At 33.7% G+C, this 23,870-nt stretch overlaps 1 protein-coding gene across 1 annotated transcript in view; it reads right to left on the reverse strand.

Moving 5' to 3' along the window:
- The window catches only part of LOC308552396 (disintegrin and metalloproteinase domain-containing protein 2-like), a gene marked incomplete at both ends in the record, with an annotated part of 89,263 nt that overhangs the window by 59,414 nt on the left and 5,979 nt on the right, over nucleotides 1-23,870 (reverse strand). The window contains 8 exon segments of the mRNA XM_081127714.1: nucleotides 1,083-1,249; nucleotides 1,676-1,747; nucleotides 4,005-4,061; nucleotides 7,613-7,781; nucleotides 8,179-8,255; nucleotides 15,380-15,458; nucleotides 19,118-19,173; nucleotides 19,177-19,206. Of these exon segments, the coding sequence (XP_080983840.1) occupies nucleotides 1,083-1,249; nucleotides 1,676-1,747; nucleotides 4,005-4,061; nucleotides 7,613-7,781; nucleotides 8,179-8,255; nucleotides 15,380-15,458; nucleotides 19,118-19,173; nucleotides 19,177-19,206 (707 nt within the window).

Consider the following 23,870-nt stretch of genomic DNA (forward strand, 5'->3'; position numbering starts at 1 on the left):
GGTTGTGGGCTCCATCCCTAGCATGGGGTGTGCAGGAGGCAGCTGATCAGTGACTCTCATCATTGATGTCTCTCTCTCTCTCTCTCCCCCCTTCCTCTCTCTGAAATCAATAAAGATATATTTTTTAAAAAGATAGAATTAGCTTCCCAAAGTTATGCAAAGTTGTAGCATATTTGAGGGGCAGAAAATAACAAAAAAGTTTATTTTTAAATATATAGGGTGTCCCCAAAAATGTATACACACACTTTGAATAAGTATAAAGACAGTTTTTATTAAAATACATTTCAGCCTAGCCCATATGGCTCAATGGTTGAGCACTGGCCCATGAACCAAGAGATCCCTGGTTTGATTCCCAGTCAGGGCACATGCCCAGGATCCGGGCTCTGCCCCCAGTAGGGAGCGTGCAGAAGGCAGCCAATAGATGTCTCTTTCTCATCGATGTTTCTATCTCTCTCTCCCCCTCCTTTCCTCTCTTTGTAAAATCATTAAAAACATATTTAATAAAAATAAAACAAAATGCATTTCATTTTCAAAATTGAGTTATCAGATGTTAATGTGTGTATACATTTTTTGGGAGACACTATGTAATTTAATTTAATTTAATAGTATATGTAGGTTCTGGGCATTGATTAAAAAAAAGGGTATTAAATAGAGATTCTTCTGCTTTTTAAAAGGAAACATAATGTGAATGTGGTATGTTAGAAATGTTTAAATATACAACAGTGTTTCCATTTCCTTGTTATTTTTGTTTTATGGAAATAAAGCGTAAGAAGAAGCCCAAATTACTATATTCATAGAAGTCAGGAACATTTCTTCAGGTAGATATTATTAGTATTTTATGTGTAGCTAGGGATATTATACTATAAGGTAAGAAGGCAAGATCAAAGGAGTAAATTTTAAATACAAACAGCGTGATATCAATAATTCTATAAAACCCACGTTGTGAAAAATATTCACATGATGTATGTAAGAAAAATGGCACAAGATTTTTTTTCTCTAAAGTATTGTCAACTGTCAAAAAGTAGGTTAAATATGGGTATGCTTTCTTTGTATAAGATTTAGTAATGCCAAGATATGCTTACACAAGTAAAAATGCCATATCATGTGGACGCAAAACGAGATAAGATCTTTTCCATTTTAAAAATCTGTGTAATAATTCATCAACATCTCCAATTACTGAAATTTTATTTTCATCTATCCAAAGCTCCAATGAAGATAGAATTATCGTAATACTAAATGGCGTAAAAATCTAAAATAGAACACATAAAGAAAATATATTCAAATATCATGGTCTAAATAGATTTGGAAATTAAATGTGAAAATAAACACTATCCTGATGACAAATATTAAACAACTGAACTGTAAGTTTGTTCTGAATCTTATAATATAAATAATACATACTACTAATGAAACAAGTTATAATTAACATTTGAAAAGTCTGTCCTTAAGCATGCCCCAAGTCAAGTGCTATCTTTAATCTTTACAATAACCTAATTAAGTATATGCAATAACTGATATTATTTCTATTAAACAGCTAGAAAACTGAAACTTAAAATGGTTGTATAATTTTCTCTACTTACACAAGAAGTGTATTCAGGCAGTGTCATAAAAGAAACGACAGGAATTTTTTAAGTAACACAAGCAAATGCAAAAGTTCTAAAAGACAAACACTTACAGCATTAGTCAATGCAATTAACTGGAAAATTTTCTGAGTGACAACAGCTGTATCAGAACCCATATGATTATACTGAAAAAGATAATCACACATTTTAGATCTAAATATATATTGCTTAATATTTAATGATTGTTGTTTTGTTTAAATTTTAATATAGTGGCTTTGAAATGTTTAAGCTACTAATTATTAGTTTTTAAATATAAAACATTATAGAAATAATATGATATTCAGTGTGAGAAATAGGATATATAAAAAAGGACACTACAAAATTCCAAAAATAGAAGAGGAGAGACATTCCCAAAGCTATTTTACATGGCCAGCATTACCCTGACACCAAAATCAGACAAGGGCACTACAAAAAAGGATTACAGGTCAATATCTCTGATGAACGTAGATTTAAAAATTCTCAATAAAATGTTAGCTTACTGAGATCAACAGCACATTTAAAAGGATCATATACCATGAGGAAGTAGGATTTATACCATGGATGCAAAAATGGTTCAACATTCAGAAACCAGTTAATGTGATACATTACAAAATGAAGAAAAAAATCATATAATCATCTCAATTGATACATAAAGAGCATTTTACAGAATTCAACATCTTTTCATAATAATAACTCTCAAATAAAATATGTATAGAAAGAACATGCTTCAACATAATAAAGACCCTAGATGACAGGCCTACAGCCAAGATCATAATCAATGGTGAAAAGCTGAAAACGTTTCCCTTTCAATCAGTGACAATACAAGGATGCCTAGTCTCACCACTTTTACATAGCACAAATTGAAATCTTAGCCAGAGAAATTAGGCAAGAAAAATAGTTAAAACACATCCAAATGAGAAAGGAAGAAGTGAAACTGTCACTATTTGCAGGTGCCATGTTACATATAGAAAGCCCCAAACTCATCACCACAAAAGTGTTAGAACTAGTAAACAAAGATAGTAAAGTTGCAGGATAAAAAAATGAATATACAAAAATAGGTTTCATTTTCATATATTAATAGCAAACTGCCAGAAAGAAAAATTAAGAAGAAAATCCCATTTACAATGACATCAAAAAGAATGAAATACCCAGGAATAAACGTAATCACGGAGGTAAAGGATCTGTATACTGAAAACTATAAGATATTGATGAAAGAACTGAAAAACACACACAAATGAATGCAAATATATTCAATGCTCAGGGGTTAATATTGTTAAAATGTTTATACTACACAAAACAAACTACAGATTTGATGTAATCACTATCAAAATTTCAATGTCAACTAGGAGTCATAGAACCTTCATTGTGAAAGGACAAGATGGTTTGAGAGATTTAAGAGTAAGAACTTCAAAGTGTTTGATCTCACTTGTATGCAAAAAATTTTTAGATCCACCTCAGCTGACATCTAACTTGTTAGAGAGCAAGCCCAACTAATCACTGAAGGACTGCCCTGGCACAGAGCCAATCTGCAAAATCTGCAAGAAGTGTTTTTTTCCAATGCTGAATTTTCAATAAAAATCACAAGGTTCCTTAGTCAGCCTGAGATGCTATAACAAAAATATTACAGACTAGGTGCCTAAACAACAAACATTTATCTCTCTCAGTTCTGGAAATATCATTTAGTGTTTGATGAAAATTATTTTCCTGGTTCATAAATGGCCATCTTGAGGGAATCTGGAGTCTCTTTTATAAGGGTCTTAATCTCCTTCATAAGAGCTACATATCAATGACTCCGGCCACTCTCAAAGGCCCCACCCTCCAAACACTATCAAATTATATTAGATTTTGATATGCATTTCAAAGAAACACAAACATTAATTTATATTATGCGGCAAACAAAAAGAAAGAAAGAAACAAACAAAAAAGTATGTCCCAAAGGAACAAGATAAATTGGGAGAAACCATCCTTGAGGAAATGCAGATGTACCAAAGTCTTTAAAACAACTAAAATATGCTCAAAGAACTAAAGGAAAACACAGGCTAAGAGAAATCAGGAAAATTACATATAAACAAAATGAGATTGTCAACAAAAAATATAGAAACTATAAAAAAAAAACAAATAAATTCTGGAGCTCTAAAATGCAATAATTGAGCTGAAAATTCACTAGAAATTTTCAACAGATTTGAAGAGGCAGGACAAAGAATCAACAAACTTGCAGAGAGGACAATTGAAATTATAGAGTCTAAAGACCAGAAAGAAAAAAAGAGACACTTGTGAAATACCATTAAGCAAAAAAAAATGTATGAATTATGGGAGTCCCAGAAAAAGAAGAGAGATTATTTGAAGAAAAAAATAATTGCTGATATAAATTGACGTAAGGCAAATAAATCAGAATATACTTACCAAATTTTTTTCAACTACAATATGTGTTTCTATATACTTAAGGAAATCTGCAGCTGGCTGAAAAAAATCCACATGAAAATTAAATAATGGCTTAAATATATTAGTATTTATCACTACTTCATGAGTTCATTGCTGAAAAATCCAACTTTATATTTAAAAATAGAACCACATAATATAACCAAAATGAGGTATCAAAGAATGATTTTCAGAATATTTCCCTTGTCACCTCTTTTGCAGCTGATCGACCATTTAATTTACTCAGAAAGTAACTTTCCTCTACCTTCCATTCTGTATATTTTCATTGGTTTTGAGCAATTTATATTATTTGCTTTTCTGAAAAAAAAAAACAAAAAAAAACACAAACACAAAAAAAAACCCTTCCATTGACTCATTAAAAAAGGTGGGATTTTTTTTATTAGCTTAATGATGCAATTATGCATTACTATGTGGTATGGTTTTATCTATGACCCTGAAAGTGTAAGTAGCCAACTGTCAGTTTAGAGGGGTGATATTTCATCTGAAGGATAAAGTTAATCCTTGTGTGAATCACCTCAGGCAAAGGTGAGCAACAGAGAATCAAAATGAGTAACTCTCTTAAACTGCACCATGGATATCTCAAAATATAGGTCCTGGGTAGGATGTCATCTACCTGGAGTGCAGTGGGTAAGGGAGGCAAAAATGCGAGGCCCGGTGGGATTTGAACTCTGGCTGATCATTTTTGTGACTTAGGCTCTGCCAAAAATCGAGGACAAAAAAATGATTATTTTCATGCTTATTTTTACCTGAAGATAACCTAGGTGGAATGCCCTAAGGAAAACTTGTAAGGCAGACTTTGTGAATCCTTTAAGACTATAGCATTGATAACTCAAAATATCCTGTTACTAAAATAACATAACTGCAAATACTGGACAGATATCCAGAAGCAGAAAAGGAGGATGACATTTCAGAAACTGAGGGAGCTTTTTTTATATTTTATTTTAATGTCCATAGGTTTTATTTTTCACATTGAAGTTTAAAATTTTCCCATTTTAGCAAAATAACTTTCCTTAATACATTAATCTGAATATTAGGGAATATGAGATTTAGTAGAGATCAGAAAAATGATGGTTACAGTAATTTAAAGAAAAAAGAAAAATTGAGCCCAGCTGGCATGCTCAGTGGTTGAGGGTCGACCCATGAACCAGGAGGTCAGGGTTCGATTCCCGGTCAGGGCACATGCCCAGGTTGTGGGCTCCATCCCCAGTAGGGGGCGTGCAGGAGGCATCCGATCAATGACTCATCATTGATGTTTCTATATCTCTCTCCCTCTCTTTTTCTGTTTCTGAAATCAATAAAAACACATAATTTTTTTTTTTTAAAGTTGAGAAAGATCAGGAAGACAAATTTAAGGGTGATTGATCACTCATTTTCATCCATTTTAAAATTCTATTTCTTGGCCCACACCTTGGAGATTTCAGGGTTGTTGTTTTTTTTAAAAAATGCAGATGAAATGCCCTTATGGTCTAACTTGTTTTTTTTTTAACCATTTCCATTCAAAATTAAGCACAAAATATTTCATGATAGTTTGGCTTATAGGACTTCATCTGTTCATTAAACTCCCTAAACAAGAAAATAACACTCCTTTACTGGAAGGTAAGCATAAACATTTAAATTAAATGAGACAAACCATGTATTAATAGATTGAAGAATTCAAAACCATTTCTTCATTTTCATCAACATGTATTAGTTGTCTAACATTCCCTGGATTCTGGTTCACTTTCTCTTTGAGATTGGGATTGGCTATATTTAGCTAATAATATATTCATTCACTTAATGAACAATAAAATTTTATGGGATAAAGATACAGTCTATTTTAGCCCAATAAATTTAAGAAAAAGTTACATAAAAGAATGCCATGAAATGTGTCTGTTGAAAGGTGATATTTCAAACAACCTCAAAAGCCACTTTATGTAGTAAGAGAATGTGGCCGTATAATTAGACAAATTGCTTAGATATCTATTATATGAAGATAACTTAATTGCAGTAAAGTTTTCTTTGGTCAAGTAAATACTAAGGAATTGGTATTCAAATAATAAAACTTGTAAAAATAAATTTAACAAAATAAGCTTGACAACTTGAAGACTGAACTATGCAAAACAATGAAGAAAAATATTAAAGAAAATCTAAAAAAAAAAAAAGCTATTCAATGTTCATAGATAGCAAGAGTTAATATTGTTCAGTGGCAATATCCCCCAGGTAAATCTACAGAATCAATACAATCCCAGGTGGCATTTTTAGGAAACTGAAATAAATTTTAAAATTCATTTAGAATTTCATAACAACAAGAATAGCCAGAACAATATCAAAAAAGAAGAATTCACACTTACTGATTCCAAAACTTACTTGAGAGGTATAGTAATAAAAAAGGTGTGGCTCTGGCTTAAGAATAAGCATAAAGATCAATGGAATATAATTGCAATTGTGGAAATAGTCCCTAACATTTATGGTCAATTGATCTTTGAGAAAAATAAAAAAGGCCATGAAAATTCAATAGAACAAAAAATAGTCTTTAACAAATGGTGTTGGGAAAATTAGAAATCCATATGAAGAATAACAAATTTAGAATCTTAGATCACTCCCTACAAAAATTCAATTGAATCACACATCAAAATTCAATAGATTAAACAATAAAACTTATGAAAGAAATATAGAAATAAATTTTGTAGCCCTCGTGAGATAGTTAATTTTATCTGTCAACTCGACTGTGTCACAATGTCCAGATATACATTAATGTTTGTGTACATATATGCACACATACATATTTATATATATCCTGTTGGTTCTGTTTCTCTGGAAAAACATCTGCCCTGAAATAAACCTTTACCTACTATAACTACAGATCAGAGATGGTTGGAAACTAAACCCAGAATCTCATTCTATGAGTAGATTCATTACAACATGAACTGAATTTTCAACATCACATGGTGTCTACTGTTAAAGTGAGGGTATTAATTGTGAAAAAATTAGATCCTGAAAATTGGAATGGGGACATATGGGAAGTTTCTGATGAATCTGTGGTCACTGAACCCTTAAATTCTGGAGTCTCCTTTGCCAGTAGGAGCAGCTTCTCCATCCTTGCATTAAGAAATTGACCCTGCATCCTGAGGAAAATGTAATGGCTGCCCCTGAGGCAACTGCCTTAGAAGAAGACCCTAGTGCTTCTCCTCAGCAAATACCTTCAATATTTATGTGAATGGCATTTGTATTTATTATATCAAAATTTTCACATAATGGATATGGAGAAAGGAGAACATCTGTAGACAATAAAGGCCTAGATGATATGGGGAAAAACTGCCACTAACAGTGAAAAATGAACAGCTTGTAGTTCTGGAAATTTGAATGACTATTTTTAAGGCTTACAATATTAAGTGATAAAGTTTCTGGTACATCTAGCACATTTATCTATCTATGTAACTGTCTATCTATCTATCTATCTATCTATCTATCTATCTATCTATCATCTATCTATCTATCATCTATCATATTTATTAATATAAATAATTTTTCAGAAGAAATACATTGTTTATACTGATGAATAGTAATAGCCATATAGTTAATCAATCACCTACCTGCATACTGTATATTTTATAAGATATTTCTCTTGTCTCAGTATCCTCCTCAGCATATAAAGAAGCACCTGTTTTCTTAGGACTTACTTGATAAACCACATGTTCAAAACCAATTGAAGGTTCCAAGGGCTCAATTGCGTAACTTACATTTTCAAACTGTAGCAAGCCCCTATGAATTTCAAAACACATTTTTTTTAAAGCACATAAAATGTCATTTAGTCAAGTTTTTGTTTAATTGTATGTAGATAATATTCAGTCTTAGTTTTAGGTGGTAAAGTAGGAAAAAAATGCCTAAGTATCCACAAACTTACTGAGTGGTACTGAATAGCAATGCTATTGGTATTTATGTAGCTATTGATATTTCATTGTCTCCAAATATATCAAAAATATTAATTCAGAATAAAGGTAGGAGGCATCACAAGAATTTCCATATTATGCTTTTCCAAAGACAGTTTTCCACAATAAGGCATGGCTCACGTTAGAATCCTTGAATATAATTTTTAATATTTTCAAATTATTTCTAAAATAATACTCCATTTTGTAGTTATAAAATTACATATCACAACCTGAGTCCAGTACATGTGCTAAGGATCACCATAGAATTTGAATATCCTTCAATATGCCCTTGGAAGTAGCAAAAATTCTGAAAAAAAAGATAAAATACATGTATATCTATTAGAATAACTCATGTTAAAGGTAATATTTTCAAATATTTAAAACAAAAGTTAATTTGTGCATATGTGTCAAAGACTCCTTGTTTTTAAAATAGATTTAAAGGATTATTAGATGAGCATTTGGCTCAATTATCCAAAAATTTTCCCACAGGTTCAAAAAGAACTAGTACAATTTCATATTTTTTTCCTGTTATAAATTAAATATGACATTCTTGGTCATTAAAATCAAAGTAAAAATCATGCAAAACATGTTTTTTCATACTCTATTGACTTAATTTTGCACAAACAAAAATGAATCCAAGAGAAATTTTTCTTTTCAAAATTATTTGAGTGTAGTAGCAGAATAACTTGCATTGGATTAACTCTCTCACCAATTACAAATATAAACTCTGGAAAAATAATTTTAAAATCCAACTACAAAGGCAGGCAGGAAAAAGTAAGAGAAGGGAATCAACACTAGAAAGAAAAGCATGGTATTTACTTTACATTTATATTGGTTTTCACCTGAAGGCACTCCCCAAAGCAGAGCAACACAGGGAACTAAAGTTCCAACAAAGAATTCAATCTTATTGACCATGTTTTCAAGTTCTTAGAAATTGAGGTGCCATATCCAGGAAAAGAAGGAGGCACAGAGTGAGGCCCAAGAATGTGTGTTATTAACTCAGGTCTAAATTCTTTATTTATATCTGAACTGAGAATATTTGAAAGAGGTCTCAAGTAGCTTAGCAGAAACTAACTGAGAAGACATTTGGGTGTTTCTGAACACAAGAAGGTAGTTTTGAAAGTGACTCCAGCAAAGTTCATTATCTGATGGAATAAAAATGAAAACCCTTCAGAGACAAGAATCACAGACTCAAGAAACTATCAATGAAGATGGCCCGTATGATTTTAAAATAGTAGATGTGTCAATGTGGCTCATAATCAAGAGAAATATCAGAAAAAGAACTGACCCTGAAATAATCCATGAGTTTGTAATTAGTGGTGGTGGGGGGGAAGGCTTTAAAACAGATTTTAAAAGGGTGATCTAGAACAAAAAGAAAATTTAAGCATAATAGGAAAGAAATTAGGAAATCCTGAAGAGATATAAAGGTTATATAAATGTCAACTCTAAATTCTAGAGCAAAGATATATTTAAAATTTAATACACTGAATAGGTTTTACTGCACATTGGATAAGCAAAGAAAAGGTAAAAAAAAAAAAATAGACTTACATAAATCTTCAAATATTAAAGTTGAGAGAAAAGAACCTTTAAAAGATGAACATAGCTGCAGCAACCTGTGAGATAATGTTATCTAAACATGTTTAATTGAACCCCCAGAAGAATGGGAAGAGAAAATAGGTATAAAAATATATCTTTAAAAACATTGACCAAGATTTCCCCAAATATATTGAGATAGTGCAACTTATAGAGTGAAATACTGAATATACAAATAGACAATGGCTAGATTATACAAAAAAATAGAACTCTGACCCACAACCTCCTGCAACCTGCCCAGGAAACCAACACCCTCATGGACAAAAACTAGCCTATGAAGCCAGCCTGCTACAAGTCAGACATTGTAGGAAGCCACATTGTCCTCTCTAGTAACAATACAGGAAACTGAACAATAACTTATGTAAAATAACTAGGACTTAATTAAAAACTTTCAATTTACATAAATTTTGTCTCTGCTTCCAACTTTAGGCAAACCAGAGAAAGCCAAACATGCACCCCTAAACAATGACATAGGATGATTTGCTTCTAGTTAGCCAACCTACAGCTTCCCCACCTCCAATCAGAGCATACTTGAATTTTTTTTTTCTTTCTCACACCTCCTACTATTTTAGAGTATTGAAATTAAGGGTCCTCATGACTTTGATTAAATTTAGTTTTCAGTCTTAGCTCTAGAAATCATACCCATCTCTCTCTCTATAGACCCCTCAGAGACATGGCCTTTCCCCAGATAATAAGCAACCCCTGAGGCAGCAGAAGATAGTATCAGGGATGGTCCAGACCTCTGGCAGGCTAAAGATAACATCTAAGTTATGAGTTGGGTTCTTAGAATCATAAGGTCCCCATCTTCGAAATAGCTAATTCGGTATTAAACTATTTTTTTCTTTCTATACTGCAAACTCTTGCTTGATACTTCTTTGGGCCAGTGCACACAGGCAGGCAGACTCAAAGATAAACACTGAGGTCCCAGTAACAGGATCTGCCAAAATGCAAGTGACAGTGGCTTACTTCCTTGCTCTGACAAGCTCTGAATAAATAGCTTTTGTTTACTTTCATTTGTTTGGTTTGTGCTCATTTCCAGAAGATATAAGGAACTCAACACATCATAATAACAGATGGAAACCAAAAATAAAGGGAAAATTTTGAAATGAACAAAAGAAAAGTAGCACATAACATTCAGAGGAATAATTATGCAAATTATAGTATTTTTCACTAAATATCTCTATAGATAGGCATGGATATAGATGTATAGAAATAGGGATAGATATATTTGAATAGAGAACTAGGATTCAATGGAATAGAATAAAATGCCAAGATAGAATGAAAGCCTTGGCACCCTGAATTATATATTAAGAAAAAACATTCTTTAAAAATGAAGATGTAAAGAATTGACTTCTGGTATGACAGCATGAGGAGCTCCCCAAATCTCCCTAGCAAAAGGAATGAAAATTATAAACAAAGAACCATTTAAATCCTCTGGAAATGGTTGAAAGGACAAGTCATCCTAAGAGAAAATGAATAAACAGCTCTTTAATGAAACTTATGAAAATTCAGGAATTAAAATGGAAGCCTGTGTAATTTGGGCCAAAACCAGACCTTCTTGCCTCACCTCCAATCTCAGTGAGAAGTACAAGGCTGCTTGCTGCCAGGGTAACATGACAAAGTCTTTTACAGTAAACTGTTTTTGGGGTTTTTTTGTTTTGTTTTCTTAATAAATAGAGTATACTCTAAAATAATGATAAAGAGTATAGCATAGTAAGTACAGAAACCAGTAATATAATTGCTTATTACCATTATCAAGTATTATGTACTCCGCCTAATTGTATGTGCTATACTTTTATATGACTGGCAGTGTAATTGGTTTGTTTACACCAGAATCACCACAAACGTGAGTAACACATTGCCCTACAACAATATGATGGCTATGGTGTGACTAGGTGTTAGGAATTTTTCAGCTCCATTATAATCTTATGGGACCACCATTGCATAGGTGGTCCATTGTTGACTTAAATGTCATTACATGACACATGACTGTACTTACATTTGAGACCAATATTCAACAACTTACTGCTATCAGGACATTAATAAATGATTGTTTGCTTTGTCTTTTTAATTATACATTGATCTTTCATGGTTACCTCCTGAAAAGTAGGAAGTAGAGCTAGGTGTAAGGTATAGCAAAATTATGTAAAATTCAGGCATAGAATATTGTGGCTGTGTATCTCTTTGTCTCTGATTCTAACTCACTCTCTTGTCTCTTATACACACACATATACATGCCATATGCACATACATATACAATATCTATTTGTGTGTGTAGATAAAAATGTATATATCATAACACAATTTGACTATATATTATTTATATAAATGTATAGACTACTCCATAGATAACTCACATATATTTGTCAAGTCTGCTTAGCAAAATTTAAAACAATGGTTGACCATCTCTATTATTTCTTCTGATAAAAGCTTAGTATTTACAAATATGCTTAATTTCAAAGTACTGGTAGATCCCCCACATAAAATCAGTAATGCAAATTGAAAAAAAGAACAGGAATTAGTAGGCCAGGACAAAGGTAAAAAGAAAAACAGCATTTCAAGAACAGACAATTCATGCATTTCTATGCACAATTTTCTATTCTTCTACCAGTAAATTATAGGCATTATAAAATGAAGCTCCAGAAGATTCCAAGATGGCAGCAGATTGAGTGGAAGCTAAACTGACACTCTCCCAGGACCAAACTGGAATTACAACTAAAATATAGAAAACCCATCCTGAATAATCAACTGAAGACTAACTGAAGAGAGTCCTCATAATGAAGGCTATAAAGTGGAGACTCCATAGAGACAGGTAGGAAGTGCTGAGGTGTAGAGGGCAGGTCAGCTCCCACAGAAACCAGCTGAAGTTTCCGAGGGATATCTCAGCTGTAGGGGAGTTCCCACTGAGAATTCAGGGGTCTAAACCCCACGCTGGGCTCCCCAGCCAAGAGCACCAGAACTGAAAAGTTGTCCACATAACACCTGGCTGTGAAAAGCGTGGAGTTTCTGTCAGGGAGGGACACCTGGAAATATAGGCAACATCTTAAAAGTCCCAAGAAACAAAGTTTTGTGTGCAGCCACACACCATGGGCTCTGGTAGAGGGAGGGCAGAGTGGACTAGAGCTGTGTGAGGAGAATCTAGAATGGTTGGCTCTGGGAATAGAGCTCAGAGGGCAGCCATCTGGATTCCTGTGCTGATTCATTCCCCCATAGAGCCAAGGACATCTTTCTCAGGCAGACATTTACCTTCCAAGCAGCTTTTGCCTGGTGAGGGAAGCAATTGCCCCACCCTGCTGGAAAACCTCTCACCCCACCCTGTAGTTTCTATAACCTGAGGCTCATTAAGAGACTGAATAGCAATCAGCCTCTGAGTGCTTTGAGTCTTTGCCTAATTTGCTTCTGGATGCACAGCTTGGAAAAGCAGAACTTAGTGGGCATCTTGGTCCCTTCCAAAGGCACCCAGCCCCAGCAGAGGGAACTACAAGTTGTGGTGTATAGAAAGCTTCAAACAGGATACTCAAGAACAGTCACAAACAGCATCTGACATTGGCCTGCACTAGAAACTCTCTGAAAAGCCTTGGAGACTTAGCAGATCTAAAGAAACAAAGCCAAATAGGCAGCCAAAAATGGGGAAACAAAAAACAAGCTCCATATGAAAAAACAAAGTAATTCTCCAGAAGAAGGGTAAGTGAAATGGAGATTAGCAACCTACCAGATATACAGTTCAGAATACTGACCATAAGAATGCTCAACAGCATGAGAAAAGAAATGAAAACTATGAAGGAAATTAAGGATGACATAGTAGGAATAAAAAATACATTGGAAGGAATAAAGAGTAGATTAGGGGAAGCTGAGGATCAGATCAGCAAATTAGAAGACAGGGTAGAAAAAAATCACTCAATCATAGAAACAAAGAGAAAAAACAATTAAAAAACAGGAGAGTTTAAGGGAGCTGTGGGACAACACGAAATGTAACAATATTTGCATCATGGGAGTCTCAGAAGATGTAGAAAATAAGCAAGGGTTAGGGAACCTGTTTGAAGAAATAATGGCAGAAAACTTCCCTAACCTGGTCAAGGAAAAAGTCCCACAAGTTGAGGAGGCACAGAGTCCCAAGCAAGAAGAACCCAAAGAGGCCTATGCCCAGACACACCATAATTAAAATGCCAAAAATTCAAGACAAAGAATCTTAAAGGCAACAAGAGAAAAGCAATCTGTTACCTACAAAGGAGCTCCCATAAGGTTTCAGCTGATTTCTCATCAGAAACTCTACAGGCCAGAAGGGAATGGCATGAAATATTCAAGGTAATAAAAAGCAAGGATTTGAAAACAAGACTACTCTATCTAACAAGACTATCATTCAAGAGAGATGGTGAAATAAAAATCTTCCCAGACCAAAAAAAAAAAAAAAACCCTAAAGGAGTTTATCACCACCAAACCAGCACTGCAAGAAATGTTAAAGGGACTGCCTTAATAAGAAGTTGAAATAGAAAGGGAAACATAGGCATAAAGAGAAAAAATGGCAGTAGATAAGTACATATCAATAATAACCTTAAATATAAATGAATTAAATGCTCCAATCAAAACATAGGGTAGCTGAATGGATAAGGAAACAAGACCCAAATATATGCCATCTATAAGAGACCCACCTCAGAACAAAAGACACACAGGCTAAAAAAAAAAACTTCTGGAGGACTTTAAGGGAGAGATAGATAGCAATATAATCATAGTAGGGATTTTAACACCCCACTGACTTTACTGGATAAATCTTTCCGAGGGAAAATCAACAAGGAAACAGTGACCCTAAATGGCACACTAGATCAAATGTATTTAATTGACATTTACAGAACATTTCACCCCAAGGCTGCAGAATATGCATTCTGCTCAAGTGTACATGGGACATTCTCAAAGATAGACCACATGTTAGGACACAAAACAAGTTTCTACAAATTCAAGAAGATTGAAATCTTATCAACCATCTTCTTGGACATTTACACCACGGAATACCATGCCGCTATAAAAAAAGAATGTCTTACACTTTGAGTCAGCATAGTGGGACCTGAAGACTATTATGCTAAAAGAAATGTCAGTCAGAGAAAGACAAGTATCACACGACCTTACTCATATGTGGAATCTAATGAACAAAATAAACTGATGCACAAAATAGATCCAGAAACATGGAAGCATGGAACAGACTGAGGCATCTCAGAGAGAAGGCAGGAGTGGGTGGGTGGGTGGAAAGATATTAACCTAAGAATTTAAATGCATAGCCCATGGACACAGACAAAATTGTGGTGAAGGCCTAAAGGTGTGTGTTCAGGGTGGAGGGGAGCAATGTGGATGAAAGTGAACATTTGTAATACTTTCAACAATAAAGATAAATTAAAACATAAAGAAAAATAAAATGAATCAAGTGTTCAAAATATATGAAAATTTAATATATTCTTAAATGTGCTTGCAATTCCATATATATTCACTAGGTCCCTGAAAATACTACAGAAGTGACTTTGGATTCTCCTTTTCTTTCCAGATTTAGATGTCCTAATGTAAGTCATGCTTTTGCATCTGAAGTATCACAACCATAGTCAAGCCTTTGGCCACATAAGCACATATATGTACATTGTCCTTAAATAATAGCTTAAAGTATAAGAATTGTGGTTTGGATAATCATCTGTATAAGAAGGCTTACTCAAGACACATCATCAAGAAGAAATGGTTAAATTCATGCCAAAACAAAACATAACTTCAACCCTTTGTACTCCAGCAACAACTGGACCCTAAGTAAGGTGATCACAGAAACTCACCTAATAAAGGTAAAACAGACTCTAAAAATCATACCTGAATCTGTTGTTCAAAAGGTTTCATGTATCCCGTACCATTATAAACATAAATTCTAAAACTAGGAGGCAAAAAGGTTCTGCAAAATAGATAAATAATATTTAATGAAAATATTGTTTCCTAAGCTTTTATTTTTAAAAGATATTTATTTTGTTATATTTATTATAAATAGGTAGGTAAGCAGGGGTGGGGGTGGGGCTAGAAACAGAGGATGATTCTCTGATTTTGTTCTCATTTTACTCAAAGATCCTATTTTCCAGTCCTCCTCTCACACACTTTATTGCCACACTGTCCTTTTAGCTGTTTTGTTTGTTTGTTTGAATACAACAGGCAAGCTTTTGCCACAGGATATTTGTACAAGTTGTTGTCCCTTCCTGGGATGTTCTTCAGCATGGCTCCTTGTCTCATTTACTTCAAGTCTTTCCTTATACATCAACTTCTCAGTGAGGCCTATATGATAAGTTTATAAAAAATTCAACTTTCCCAATTATCAAGCACTGGATTTCCAAAAGATATTTTCACTTTGCTCTATATTTTTGCTAAAACATTTTAACACTCTTCCTAATCTGCTTATTTCTTATATCATTATTAGAGTCATCTACTAACAATATGAACTCAGAGATTCATTTCCATTTTGTTTACTAATGCATCTCAAGCATTTAGAAGAATATCTGGAAATAGCAAATGATCAATAAATACTGACCTAATATAACATTAATTCAACAGATTAGATGGCATCTGAAATTAAAATATATTACTTATATATCTGAGAAAAATATGCTTAAAGGGCTGTATAAAGAGAAAGGTAGGTGTAGTTATCCCATTTTCATTTTCCCAAACAAGTATAATATAAAGATTGTGACAGCCATGAGAGTCTGGATTTGTTGAAACAACAGGTCCAAGAACCAAGCCACTGACAAGCAGAGCAAAAATTTTATCTTCTAGTATAACAAAAAAGAAAATGACCCACCATAAGGTGGGACTCCAGGGAACATGCCAATTCTGAGTTGAAAGCCCTGTAAAGAAATTTAGCTGGTGATATGCAGGAACTATTTTTTGGCAGGGAAAGAAAGAATACAAAAATCCATGTTTGCCCCAAGGAGGAAGCCACTATTTGGAAGCCTAGAAACAAGCAGAAATTTGGGGGGTTTTGTAGGCCTGGAATAAAATATTAAACAGTTTAAATGCATCAAAATATAACTTCCTTCCCTTTAAAATCATTTGCCAAATTTTGAAGTCACAGAGAGAGGCCAAAGAGCTAAACAAAACTTAAAATCTTTGAAAATAAGAGCAAATGTTTTTTCAAAATTGACAATACAGAATTACAGAATATGCTCTATGTAATTCAAGCATGATATAAGAAAGAAGAATCACACTTAAATATTTTTAGAAGACTGATAAAAACTAAAATAACAACTTCAAAATGTCAAGAGAGAGAAAAATTATGTCCCCTTCAAAGAAATAGCAATAAGATAAGCAGGTACCTTGTCAATAGAAATGAAGAAAGCCAGAAGACAATGAAATGATAATTTAAAAGGACTAAAGTCATTTTTTAAGTCATCCTAAAATTTATTCCAGCAAAAAAGTTCTTAAGAATAGGGTTAAGGCTCAGCTGCTCTGCCTCAGTGGTTGAATGTCACCCCATGAACCAAGAGGTCACTGGTTCGATTCCTAGTCAGGGCACATGCCCGGGTTGCAGCTCCATTCCCCAGTAGGGGGAGTGCAGGAGGCAGCTGATTGATGATGTTTCTCTCTCATCGATGTTTCTATCTCTCTACCCCTTTCCCAATCTCTCTCTATAAAAATCAATAAAATCAATAAAAACATATTTAAAATAAAAGAATAGAGTTAAGTAAAGATTTAACAATGAATGCTAACAAATATAATTAAAAAGAAGCAGACAAGTAATAGAAATACAAAGAATTCCTGAGACATGAAAATTAACTGCATATAGAACCAGAAATGCAGGAAGAAAAAAGAGCACCAGAATGGGTACATTTATGGTTAAATATAAAGGAATAATGTCTTTACTAAAAATAATAATCTCTCAATGGGGTTTAAAAGTATGCAGAATTATGATACATAATAAAATAATGAAAAGGTAGACAAAGGCAAGTGAAATTAAACATTTAAATGAGATTCCTCATCAACGCAGACAATAGTATGGGAATTCCAGGGGGTGGGAGGGATGCGGGGTGGAGGGGATCAATGGGGGGAAAAGGGAGGACATCTGTAATACTTTCAACAATAAAGATAAATTATTTTTTTAAAAAAGTTAAATGAGCCCTGGGAGTTTGGCTCAGTGGCTAGAGCATCGACCTGCAGACTAAAGGGTCTGACTTGATTCCAGCCAAGGGCACGTATCTTCATTGCAAGCTCAATCCATGGCCCCAGTTGGGGCACGTGTTGGAGGCAACCAATCAATGTGTCTCTCTCACATTGAAGTTTCACTCTCTCTCTCCCTTCCACTATCTCTGAAAACCAATGGAAAAAATATCCTTAGGTGAGGATTTAAAAAAAATTAAATGATCTAACAATATAGGGTAATTGGTAAAAGTGTATATTAGATGCAATAACTCAGGAATTAATATATTAATCTAGAGAAACTACTAAAAGAAGAGTAAAAGACTCTATAACAAAAAAATTAATAGAGGATAAATGGTGTAATATAAAATAATAGATTCATGAATTACTATATCATCATTAGTTGTATTATATATTCTATACTTTTTTTCCTAATATAAAAAAGAGCTTAAGAAATTAACTACTTAAATAAGAGAAAAGAATAGAAATCAACTACTATTACTGCATTTTAATTCAGGTCTTCTTATATTTCTAATTAATTATACTATACATATTTCAAAATAAATGTTCAACAAATATTGTGCCTGTGATACTCATATTCACAGGATGCTTTAGGCATGACCAATGGCTCATTCTCATGCCCATCACTTGGCATTCCAAAATAGTGGCTGACTATGAGATTCTATCTGGATTTTCCCAATGTATTTCTTGCAAAAATGCAGTTTTTTGTTTTTTTTTCTCTTTAGGAAGAAGTAATTTTGAGTCAGTTTTTAATGTCTTCCTTCAAACTAGTATCACTCATTTTACATACAAAAAGCATTTTCCAAGCTTTATAATGTATGAAAAGATTGCAACTATAAATTCTAGAAATGATACAGATCTATTTCTTGTTCTTGTTTTGATTTGGTAATTTCACTTTCAGACTTCAGCCTGTCATTTATTTTTGGAAGTCTATTCTTATCATTTAAAAAAGGACCATTACAATTTTGATGTTTCTTTATTCGTTAGTATGTTATGCTTGTTTTCCCCAAATTTATTAGCTGGCATGGAATTGAGTTTGGCTAATTATAAATATATTCTAAAACCTTAAGACATTATGACATTGTATGTAAACTTCTTTCAAATAGAATTGAATGTAAAGAAACTGAAAAACAAGTCATACTTATGTTTTGATACAGATAGAAAATCATCAAAATTCATCCCCTATGGAACAACATGGATAGCCAAAAAAGGGCGAAGATGGGAGCTTACACTATGGATTCAGGTTCTTTAGTATATAAATTCAAGATTTATTACATAAACTTTTAAGTTTTTAAAGGATAAAATAAGAGATAATGAAAAGCCAGTAACTTGAAACATTTACAAATGCAAAATAATGAAATTCTGGATAATTACAAATGAAAATTATAAATAAAACAAATATAGATCACCTACTTTTGTACCAGGTTCAGAGTGTATGTTTTCCCATTAATTACAATGTTGTAGGACACCTAGCAGAAGAGTATATTAAAAAGGCAAAGAAAAGTGAGAAAAAATTAGAAAACTATCATTTTATATTGACAGTAATTGCACTCTAACATACAATAATACAATAAAGAGAATTTACAATTTAATATTGATGTATTTCAATGGAATTTGATATAAAGTTTTTTTCATAATAAAAATTTGTAGAATAATATCATTTGTCTAATTTCTTATTTGTGAACTTTTAAATTTATTCGATAAAATAGAATCTCAAAATTAATTTTTTTCATCCAATAATTATATCTAAATAAAGATGGATACCATTACAACACTTATGCTTAAAATAGGTGAGTATAACTAACTTACTCAATGGAAAATGTATGTAGTAGAGCAAAGAATTAACAGCACTTAGTGTATAATACTTGTAGATTTTAAAATGTCTGTTTCAAGTTTAGATGCAATACTCATTGATCTATTTTATTAATATTAGGATTAGGAAATGATGTCTACCAGATGGACAATTTAGTCTTTATACATCAATTTTGGGAGTGTTGAGATTTTTATATTATAGGCCTTCCAGTCCACGAACATGGAATACATTCAATTTATTTAGATTTTTAATGCCTCTCATCTTGTTTTACTGTCTTCAGTGAGGAGATTTTGCTTATCTTTGTGAGAATTATTTGGATATTGATTTTATGCAGTGTCAAGCGTAACTTTTTAAATTTTTTATTTTTGCTTTGCAGAATAGAAACATAATTTTTATATTTTCATCTTTTTTCCAGAGAATTTACTAAATTATTATACTATTTCTTATTTTCTCTAGGTCATTTTGGATTTTATTTTGTATACAGTAAGTTTATCTGAAAGTAATTATAGTGTTATTTCTTCCTTTCCAAGTGTTATGTTGATTTTAAATGTTCCTTGTTTTCTGTCCTTGCACTGGCTACTCTTTCCAAAAGAATAATAAATAGAAAATGTAATAGAGTGCATCCTGTTTCTTTGTTGATCTCAGGAGAAAAGCTTTCAATATTATAACTTTATGCATTTTTTTTTAAAGGCAGTTGGATTTATTTATAAGTCTCAGTTGACTATCGTTTTAAGTTATTACATGGTTTGGGCTAACATACATTAAAGAAAACTGTATGAAATTTCTTGTCACCAATTTCTATATCAAAAAAATAAAACCATGCCTGGATAATGTGGCTCAGCAGTGGAGCATCGACCTATGATCTAGGACACTGTGGTTTGATTCCGCATCAGGGCACATGCCCAAGTTGCAGGCTCCATCCCCAGTGGTCGGGGGGAGGGAGGAGAAGGTGCAGGAGGCAGGCAGTCAATGACTCTCTCATCATTGCTGTTTCTATCTCTCTCTCCCTCCCTGGCCCTTCCTCTCTCTGAAATCAATAAAGACATATTTTAAAAAGAATAATAATAAATAAATAAATAAATAAATAAATAAATAAATAAATAATAAATACATCATAAGTATTTGAAAAGAATTTTAAGTGCTCTTAGTACCATTCTCATAGTTACGTCTTTTCACACTTAAACTGACATCTTAAATTTCATGTTTATCATTCCCATACATATTTTTATGTTTATACTCATTATGGGTGTTTAAGTAATGGCTTTGCTTTGCATAAATTTGAACTTTAAATAAATATAATCCTTTTACAAGTTATATATTTCATTGCTGGATTACACTTGGTGGCTAAAAAAATGCCTCAGACATAGTAAGCACTGTACAAACAAATATTAGCTATCATCATCATCATGATCATCAATACATGAGTTTTATCATTTATGTTCTTTGTGGTATAACTGCATGTAGCACCATCTATTTATCTGCATTGTTAATTGATGCTTAGTTTTATTGTTTTACTATTTTAAGTAATGCTCCAATAAATAACCTTGGACATGTTATGTCATACATATTTGTTAGATATATGTCAAACTAAACCCATAAGTGAACTTCTTTTTTTAAAAGCTAAGTAAACTTCTTTCATTCAATTTCACTTGAAATTTAAAATTAATCTTCAAGTGCATTGTACAAATGTAGACATTCAATTCACAAAGTGAATACTATCACTTTATTCAGATCCTCTAATCACATTGTGTTTTGTTAGATTTAATTTTTGCCATTGTGAAAAATACTGCCCCATTGTGTTTATTTGGCAATTCCCTGTAAATGTCTCAATTTGTATATTTGACTTTGTTACCCACTCAAGTTTAACATTTAATTGCCCTTCATAACTTTGTACATGTTTATATTTTCTGGTTTGTTTTTTATCTTGATTTGTATGAATTACTGATATAGGCTGAATACCCTTTGTATATTATAAGAATTGCAAGGTTTGGATTCCAAGATGGTGGCAGATTGAATGGAAGCTATACCGACACTCTCCCAGGACCAAACTGGAATTACAACTAAAATATAGAAAAAACATCCTGAATAATCAACTGAAGACTAGCTGGGGAACACCCTTATAACCAAGGAAGAAAGGTGGAGGCTGCATAGAAACTGGTAGGAAGTGCAGAGGCGTGAAAGGCCCGGTCAGCTCCCATAGGAAGTAGCTGAAGGTCCCCAGGGATATCTCAGCTCTGGGGGGGTACCTACTGAGAACTCTGGCTTCTAGACCCCAAGCTGGGCTCCCCAGCCAAGAGCAACAGAACTGAAAAGTTGCCCACATAACATCTGGCTGTGAAAAGCGATGGAGTTTCTGTCTGCCAGGGAGAGAAGGCAGATGATGCAAGCACCAAACTAAAGGGCCAAGGTACAAAGTTTCATGTGCAGCCACTCGCGATGGGCTCTGGTAGAGGGAGGGCAGAGTGGACTAGAGCTGTGTGAAGAGAATCTAAGAATGTTGGCTCTGGGAATAGAGCTCGGGGGCAGCCATTTGGAGCAGAGGACACCTTTCTCAGGCAGACATTTACCTTCCAAGCAGCTTTTGCCTGGTGAGGGAAGCAATTGCCCCACCCTGCTGGAAAACCTCTCACCCCACTCTGTAGAGTTTCTACAGCCTGAGGCTCATTAAGAGACTGAATAACAATCAGCCTCTGAGTGCTTTGAGTCTTTGCCTAATTTGCTTCTGGATGCACAGCTTGGAAAAACAGAACCTGGTGGGCATCTTGGTCCTTTCCAAAGGCACCCAGCACCAGCAGCAGAGGGAACTGCAAGTTGTGGTGTATAGAAAGCTTCAAACAGGATACTCAAGAACAGTCACAAACAGCATCTGACATTGGCCTGCACCAGAAACCCTCTAAAAAGCCTTGGAGTCTTAGCAGATGTTAATACAAAGAAACAAAGCCAAACAGTCAGTCAAAATGGGGAAACAAAAAAACAAGCCCCAAATGAAAAAACAAAGTAATTCCCCAGAAGAAGGGTAAATGAAATGGAGATTAGCAACCTACCAGATATACAGTTCAGAATAGTGATCATAAGGATGCTCAACAGCATGAGAAATGATATGGAAACTATGAAGTAAATTAAGGATGACATAGTAGGAATAAAAAATACATTGGCGCCCGGCCGGGTGTGGCTCAGTGGTTGAGTGTCGACCTAGGATCCAGGTGATCGGGGTTCGATTCCCGGTCAGGGCACATGCCCGGGTTGTCGGCTCGATCAATGACTCATCATTGATGTTTCTATCTCTCTCTCTCCCTCTCCTCTCTTCTCTCTGAAATCAATAAAGATATATTTAAAAAGAAAAAAAAAATACATTGGAAGGACTAAACATCAGATTAGGGGAAGCTGAGGATCAGATCAGCAAATTAGAAGACAGGATAGAAAAAAAATCACTCAATCAGAGAAACAAAATGAAAAAACAATTTAAAAGCAGGAGGACAATTTAAGGGAGGTGTGAGACAATATGAAAAGTAAAAATATTTGCATCATGGGAGTCCCAAAAGATATAGAAAATAAGCAAGGGTTAGGGAACCTATTTGAAGAAATAATGGCAGAAAACTTCCTGAACCAGGTGAAGGAAAAAGTCCTAGAAGTTCAGGAAGCACAAAGTCCCAAGCAAGAAGAACCCAAAGAGGCCTATGCCCGGACACATCATAATTAAAATGCCAAAAATTCAAGACAAAGAGATAATCTTAAAGGCAGCAAGAGAAAAGCAATCTGTTACCTAAAAAGGAGCTCCCATAAGGTTTCAGCTGATTTCTCATCAGAAACTCTACAAGCTGGAAGAAAATGGCATGAATGGCAAGGATCTGAAATCAAGACAACTCTATCCAGCAAGGCTATAATTCAAAAACGATAGTGAAATAAAAAGCTTCCCCCACAAAAAATGCTAAAGACTTTATCACTACCAAACCAGCATTGCAAGAAATGTTAAAGGGACTGCCTTAATAAGAAGTTGAAATAGAGAGAAAGAGAAACAGGCATAAAGAGAAAAAAATGGCAGTAGATAAGTACCTATCAATAATAACCTTAAATATAAATGGATTAAATGCTCCAGTCAAAACATAGGGTAGCTGAATGGATAAGTAAACAAGACCCAAATATATGCCATCTACTACAAGAGACCCACCTCAGAACAAAAGATTCACCCAGATTAAAAAGAAACAAAAAAACCCAAAAAACAAAACCCCAAACTTCTGGTGGACTTTAAGGGAGAGATCGACAACAATACAGTCATAGTAGGGGATGTTAACATCCCACTGACTTTACTGGATAGATCTTCCAGACAAAATATCAACAAGGAAACAGTGACCC

The sequence above is a fragment of the Miniopterus schreibersii genome (genome assembly GCF_964146895.1).
Source record: "Miniopterus schreibersii genome assembly, chromosome: 2".
Taxonomy (NCBI): Eukaryota; Metazoa; Chordata; class Mammalia; order Chiroptera; family Miniopteridae; genus Miniopterus; species Miniopterus schreibersii.